Below are 8,178 nucleotides of genomic sequence, written 5' to 3'. Positions count from 1 at the left end.
GGAACTGGTTTCTGCTGCTGTTCTTGCTGTTGCTTTTGCTGTTTCTGTAGGGAATCTTGCAGGCTCTGCTGATACTGTTGGTACTGCTGTAGAAGTGCCCCTGGGGACAGGCCCGCCAGTGTCTGAGGTACTGCGGGACCATAGGGAAAGAGACTCTCCATGCCACAGATTGGTGGCAGGTAGCCTCCCTGCACTGTTCCAGGGAGCTGAGGTGTAAAATAGGATGCAAATCCAGGGATAAAGTATGGCAAGAACTGTCCTCCTATAAAGGATGCTGGGTCACCAGCAATTGCATTCTGCAAGGCCTGCAACTGAGTAGGATCCATGTGTGTTTCCCCTACCACTTTGCCCAACACTGTAAGAGCAGATGAGATTTTTTCCTCCTTTTTGGGATGCTTTTCAGGTTTGATAGCCTCTGATTCCTCCTCCTTGATTTTTTTCACCTTGTTTGGCTTAGTTTGCTTTTTCTCCGTTTCTTTGTTCTGTGGCTCGGTCTGCTGTCCGGACAGAGAGGATGGAGGAGGAGGAGGTGGTGGTGGAGGTGGTGGAGTCTGCAGCAAAGATTTGGTGGGGCCACTGCTGAGAGACAGGGCAGGAGATGAAGTAGCTGAACTAGGAAACCCAAGCATACCTGCACCCGGAGATGTTAATGCTGAAAACACAGAAAGATACCCAGGGTCAGTCAGTTCATGAGCAACACCACGAGTCTGCATGCTTAACACCTAAACAGAACTTGAACATTCAAGATGATTCATTGCACAACTATGGAAGCCCATGGTCACCAGCTAGTTTAATGTTCACCTGTGATTACAGTATTCTTTATATTAATTGTGACTCCTACCAGAACTCCATAGAGGATGGACTGCAAACCTCACTAGCATTTTATTCAGAGTAGAGAATGCAACATGCAGAATATAGCATCTAACAGAAAGACAACATGATAAACAACAATGGCTGCTACCAAAGGAGGCATATTACAAGATGTCTATTCTGCAACTCATTTTAGCCAATTTTTTTTTTGTTATGCCTATGGGATGGGAGACTCCCATCCTTCATTTGAAAACCTCTATAGTTGGCAGTTCACTAAAGCTTTCACATAACATGAAAGGCCTCTGTCTACATTCTCTTAAAAGAATACACTCACATGGACTGGGAAGCGGTTACTTAAGTAAGTAGTATCAGTAAGTGACCATCATGTATCCAACAAAACCAAACAACAGTGAAGACACAGCTGAATGTACCCAGACAAGGACACAGTAAGCCCCATTTGTTTTTAAAGGTTTAAAGGTTAAACTCTTTCTTACTAGCTGTACTGGCTAGTTTCATGTCAACTTGACACAGCTGGAGTTATCACAGAGAACGGAGCTTCAGTTGAGGAAATGCCTCCATGAGATCCTACTGTAAGGCATTTTCTCAATTAGTGATCAAGGGAGAAAGGCCCCTTGTGCGTGGGACCATCTCTGGGCTGGTAGTCTTGGTTCTATAAGAGAGAAGGCTGAGCAATCCAGGGGAAGCAAGCAAGCCAATAAAGAACATCCCTCCATGGCCTCTGCTCATCTCCTGCTTCCTGACCTGCTTGAGTTCCAGTTCTGACTTCCTTTAGTGATGAACAGCAATGTGGAAGAGTAAGCTGAATAACTTGCTTCTTGGTCATGGTGTTTGTGCAGGAATAGAAACCCTGACTAAGACACTAGCCAAACAACTGGACTAATGGAATCCTCAAAAAAAACAAAAACAAAAACAAAATTTCATGCATTAACGCACAGCTTTACCATCTACCAAGAACCTTGCTTATTCAAAACGTGGGAAACTGCTTGTCACTGATTTCAGAAGGCAAATGGATGCTCAGCAGTCAGTGTTTAGGCATGAGGGATGGCATGTATGAAAGTACAGAGGATTTCACAGTAACTCAAGTCAATGGTAGAATATCATAGCTGCCAACTACCTAGGGCAAAGCCATTTTTATCAGATAGTTTTCTGAGAAGCCCAAGGAGAGTTCAAGATGGAAAGGGGATTGGAAAAACCTGTGCTTTTCCAGAAAATGTTTCTGCAAATAATGTTGTCTATAGAAAGAATAATGAGAATCTTAAAGGGAGACATATGTATTTTGTTCTAGAACTAAGGGAGTTCACCAAATGGATAGGACAAGAAGTGTGATGGAGCCACCAGGATCTGATAGAATCAATCCAGGGTGAATAAAATGCAGTTAACAATGTGTCTGTATAGGCAGTGTTCCTAGGATATACAATCACCTTGTAATTGGGGACCTAGTCTTACCTCTTGGCCAAATGCAACATGTAGATGTTAACAAACCAGAGAAGTAAATATATACAAACTTCTCTTTTCTTCTGTGAAAAATAAACCAGTTTCTTTGTTCTTCATAGGATTCACATTCAGTCACAGACACTGGCTCTAATGCCATGAATTTAATGAACCATAAATAAAAAGTATCTTAAATAGCATCTATAATGAGCTTATGTCAATTTCTTTGTCCTGTCTTTTCCCCCTAAACAACACAATATCAAAACTATTTGCATAGTATTTACATTCTATTTGTGACTACATGTAATACTGGGATAATTTAGAGTATATTGATTGGGATTACATAGTTTTTATAGCTACCACTCATGTCTTATATTCTCATCGCACTGACTCAATTCTTTTATATACATATCTCACAATTCCTTGGAAAATAACCAATATCAGATGATATCGAGTACCCACACTCTTCTGAAGACTTGGCTCACTCATTCAAGCTGATTTCACAGTGAAAGTGGATTAAGCTTTATAGGGTCATATGGGAATGAGTGAGGAGACTCTCCATTCATGACTCCTAATGCAATTTGCTATGCAGTGCTAAGGACAGTTACTAAATTGCTGTTGGAGGTAAAGTCTTCTCTTGACTTACTACATCTGGAACCTTTATGTTCTTAACTTTATTTATAAGAAAAAAGCAATGAAATTACTATCACTGAAAGGATTCTATAATATACTAAATTATATTTGCCGATGGTGTTAGCAATTAAACGCAAGGCCTTAAAAATGATAGTCAAAAGCTGTACCAGGCAGAAGAGCTGACTTTGTGTAGTTACAGTGGTCATAAAGGAGCTAGCTTACTCCCTCGATCATTCTAATACAAGGGTGCATCCTTAGCTTCAGCAACAGCACTCCCTTCCACTTAAACATTTCCCATTTTAAATCTGAGGAAATAGTTTGGTCGACCTCTTCTCTCTCATGAGAATACAACAGTAGTATAAGGGACCTAAGAGACATGAGTGACAGCACTTGTAGTTATGATCATAGACAGATCAATAACTGTCAACTCCCACTTTCTCATTAGATGGGATCCCAGTGGTCAAATCTAGATGAAGTAAAAGGGTGTCTTATAAAACTAGAAGAGAAATTTTACTGGAAATAGTCAAAAATAGTAATGTGTTTCTAGGAATTTCATATCTTGATAAATAAGTTGACTCAGTTAAACTTTTGGATAAAGCAGACTCAATTCTTAAAATGGCAAATTTCCTAGTAGATAATATATCTGTAAAACCTGATAGTCCAAAGTTTAGATGCCAAATACCAAAAACAACAAAAATAGAAGGAAAAATAATAATTGTGAACAGAGTAAATTATGGCAACTCAGAACTACAGCCAACTAGAGATAGAATTCCATGTCTTTCATCTAGTCTTATAGTAGATTCTTCCCCGCTTTTTGTCTCCTATTATAGGTTTTAGAAATTTCATTTGAGATGCTAAAAGGTTACTGTTGAATAATCTTATTCCATAATCCTTTTCTTTGACTTTATCTGAAATAATTATCTATTGTTTCCTAATAATAATTCTTCCAAAAAAAATGACTGCTTGCCTGGACAGTGGTGGTACACTCCTGTGATCCCAGCACTTTGGAGGCAGAGGCAGGAGAATCTCTGTGAGTTCAAGGCCATCTTTATCTATATAGTTAGTCACAGGACAGCTAGGATTACCAAAAGAAACTCTGTCTCAAAAAACCAAATCTATATCTATCATATATACATATACATACACATATACATACACATATCCAAGTCTCAGAATGAACTTAAATGCAGTCTTTCTATTCAGAGAATAAGCTTATTATTGAGGTGAAACTAAGTGTAGTTAAGTACATGGGACAAAAGGACAAAAGGTAGCCATGCCAAAATTATTATGGTGTTATTCTTTCATAGACTCACACCAAATGTGCTTGCAAATTAAAACAAAGGAAGCTTCTGTATTCCCATGTGAGGGCCTGAAAGTGTGGCTCAGTACTAGAGTGCTTGCCCATAATGCCTGGGGACCTGGGTTATATTTAAAGAAAGAAAGTCCATTATGAAAACTAGGCTAGTTTGTATTTCCATATACTAATGGAATACTTAAAATCAGACACTGCTTTAAAATGATAAATAAGTTAAAATCAGAAAGTCAAGTAATTTTTCTAGAATTTTTTTGGGAAATGTGAAATCAATTGCTTAAGCATAAAATGCAAGTTTTGAGTTTCTAATATTTTTTAGGATATTATATAAATACTCATATAACATTCTACTGTTCTTCCCTCACTTTGCAAATCATCACAATAGGAAAACACTATAAAAATGTGAAAAAAACCTAACACTAACAACAATTTACTTTAAAAACTGAACAATGCTTATATTGAACTAGGCCTGGGAGTACACAGTCAGTGCTGCCCTTGCAAGCACTTCTAAGTTCTACTAAGTTTTAGTCTATAAAAAATTAGAAGATATCTTTGAAGTAAAGGAAATTCAATAATTATTGGAGGTTGGCAACATCCTTACACAAAAAGTAAAGGAAAATTAGTGTCTAAATTGAAACCTTAGAGATTAGTGAACAGAACTCAGCACATATTTGCAAGTAACCAAATTTGGGATACAGCCATTGACAAAGGCATGCATTTATCAAATGGCTCGTATTTCCTAGAGTGTGTTTTAGCATTTCTTTCAGCTCAAAAGCTTTAAACCCATCTTTAAAGGGATGTAAAATGACTTTCGTTTTCCATAACTAAACCTTGTTAGCCTGGGTCCAAGATAAAATGTCATAATTTCATGGTACAGCAATATAGTTAACAAAGTATAACACAAGCCCATCATTTATAAGAAATAAAGACATAACTACTCATCTATTGATGGGCATATAAGTCGATTCATAACGAGGCTACTATGTCTGGTTAGTAGAAATCTAGGAGTGGTACACATAGGTCACAGAGTAAGTCTGTGTTTAGTGTTTTGATAGTCTTCTAGACTGATTTCTATATTTTATGTACTCATTTACATTCCTGCCAACAGTGTGTGTTTGTATAAAGATGCTCCTCTCTAGTGATTTTTACCAGCGATGATGGGGATATTGTTTATGATTGCCATTCTGGTTGAGGGAAGATGGAGTTCAGTGTATCTTTGATTTGAAAGCTGTACAAATAGAGAAAGTGTAGGATATATGCACATGGGTTTTTTTTTTAGCCATAAAGAAGAATGAAATTTAAGGCTTTTCCTGGGAAATAAAAGCAACTGAGGTCATTAATTCATTAAATAGCAAAATAAGCCAAACTCAGCTATTTTTTTCATTAGAACATACTAGATTTTATGTAAAGCCACATGATCATGTATACATACTTCTGTGTGCATGTGTGTGTGTGTATATATATATATACATATATATGCATATATATGTGTGTGTATGTGTGTGTGTGTGTACATACACAGAGATATGTACATATAGATGTATGCATAATATGAGAGCAGATGGGAGAATAGGAAAAGGTATGAGACTATTAGAAGGAAGTAGGCATGGAAGGAGGGTTTGTTGGATGGGTGAATATGTTTAATATACATGATATACTTGATTAAATTGCTTTTATGAAATCCATCTATTGATGGGCATATAAGTCGATTGGCACATGTGATGAATGTGCCAATAAAAATAATTACAGAAAAAAGAAAAGCAGACACATTTTACTTGGAAACAATTTTTGTTTGTTATTATTTGCTGGGGTGTCCCCATTTTACTATGAAACATATGTACATAGTTCATTAAAAATAATACTCTGGGAAGATAATGAGGAGATGGAGTTGCCAGCTACACTACATGAGCTGTTTCAAATGCTCTGATTCACAACCAGGTAAATTAACCTACAAAAGATGTAGACTGGAAGTGCTGGAACTCAGGCTATCAGATGGGTGCCCTATTGATTTTTCTCTGGTGCTAATGTCTAAAATCCCTCAAAAACAAACAACTAATTCAATGGAAATTGTAGATTTTAGTGGCCAGCAACATTTGTAGAACTTTGCTCTTTACAGCACTCCCTGCTTGTTTTTTTTTTTTTTTAAACACAATTTAATAAGGAAAAAGATGAAACGCTGAGTTCCTGGGTACCTGGAGAGCTTAACTGCATTTTTAGCTATAGAGGACCTGCTTCCAATATCTTCCCAGCAATTCTGATAGTTATAAATAGAGTATATATTTCAGATAAAGATATAAATTTTATTATGGTAGAGTTGCATGAAAAAAATAGCTTCATTTCATAAATATCTCTTCCCTTTTTTCCTCTGATGATATGGGCACTCTGGGCTCTAGTATTAGACATTTGGCAGAATGGTCCTTTGTCCCAGCAAAGGCCTCTGACTCAGTGCAGAGAAAAACCAATGCTGTGACTATCACATACAAAGGTGATGACAAGGTCACCATGAGTCAAAAATTGACATGTGAAATACAGATCTTTCAATTGCTTTGACAATATTAGTTGGTTTTTAAAGACTCTATTTTCTGTAACTGATCAATCATGGATTTCTATATCAGACATAATATAAATATATATTAATTAAAGTCACCATGGCATGACAGAATGACAATGACACCAAAATGTGTTATAGCTCTAACATTTTTGGTCCCAAGAGTATCCACATAATTAGGCAGGAAATAACTTTGGGAACAGAGGAGTTGGTGGGAAGCCAATGGAAGACATATTGAAGTTGCTTCTCTGTTTCCATACTTCTTCTACCTAAAGCCAACAGGATGACAGAGGATAAGGAACTAACTGGGCAACATGGCGGAACAGACATCAAATGTTACTGTGCCCAAGGCTTCAGAGCTAAGTTAGAATAAAGACAACTTAAGATCACAGTGATGACTTAGCCTTTTGTTAGAGAAGAAGGGTGACACTGAAAGACTGAAATTTAAATAAAAGTCTAATTTGTAATACTGAGAATAAGCATTCCTGACATTCTTTCTGAATGTCAAATACATATAATTGGCAAGTGCTATATATAAAGAATGTAAACAAGAACAATCTTTTGGAAAAAAAATTGACAAACTTAAAAGCAAATCAAACTATAAGCAAGATATGCCTTTATATTTTAGGTGATTATGTATAATTGGTATTAAATATTAGTTATGTGGCTGCTACACGTACTATACTTAAAAAATCTGCAAGAATTCCATTTATTATAAACACAGAACTGGATCCAATATTTGAGGCTACCTCAAATAGTTCTATCATTTTGTTATGTCTTGATGATAAAGCTTAGCTGAGGGAAGGGAGGAGAGAAGGTATTGAGCAACACGGATTTCTTGAGTTATAAGTTCACTGAAATAACAACAGAAACAGTGGCTACAAGCTTCCAGTTTTAGAACATGCTAACCTGAAAATGACTGCATAAGTCACGTTTTCATCACTGAAATTTCATTATAGGCTCCATTACGTGGGAGGTGAAAGATGAGTAGATTTCTGTGACACAAGAACCCTGAAGTTTGAATCTCAGGGGCAAGAGAATAATTAATAGACAAAGACAAAAAACAAGAACCAAAAAGTGCCAACAAAAACAAAACAAAACAAAAATCATGCCTCTTGCAAATAAAATAAATTAAAATGTCAGTGAGTTCATGTGTTAATGTCTCATCTTCTTAATATACAAAGCAAATGTCACATTTGTATTAAAATAAGGTAATATATCTAAGAGGTAACTAGGTAATGCTAAAAATGACCCTTTTCTGAGAATCAACTATTCCCAGTAATACATACTATTATATGCATACTATATATGTATATATAGACATATGAATACACATGTATATATACACAGATGTATGTATGCATGAATATATATATGTTATACATTATATATACTTTGAATAAATTTTCAATTTTAATTACTG

General features: G+C 36.2%; 1 protein-coding gene across 4 annotated transcripts in view; it reads right to left on the bottom strand.

The window, feature by feature from the left end:
* Zfhx4 (zinc finger homeobox 4) overlaps nt 1-8,178 on the bottom strand; it is a 199,735-nt gene that overhangs the window by 2,180 nt on the left and 189,377 nt on the right. For all 4 annotated transcript variants that reach the window (XM_021158463.1, XM_021158465.1, XM_029474929.1 and 1 more), the window contains exon 11: nt 1-652. This exon is cut by the window's left edge and continues 2,180 nt beyond it. In XM_021158463.1, the coding sequence (XP_021014122.1) occupies nt 1-652 (652 nt within the window). The remainder of the gene's footprint in view (nt 653-8,178) is intronic.

This window comes from Mus caroli, chromosome 3, assembly GCF_900094665.2.
Source record: "Mus caroli chromosome 3, CAROLI_EIJ_v1.1, whole genome shotgun sequence".
NCBI lineage: Eukaryota > Metazoa > Chordata > Mammalia > Rodentia > Muridae > Mus > Mus caroli.
Note: the sequence above shows the minus strand (reverse complement) of the source record. Positions and strands in the feature narration are given on the sequence as shown.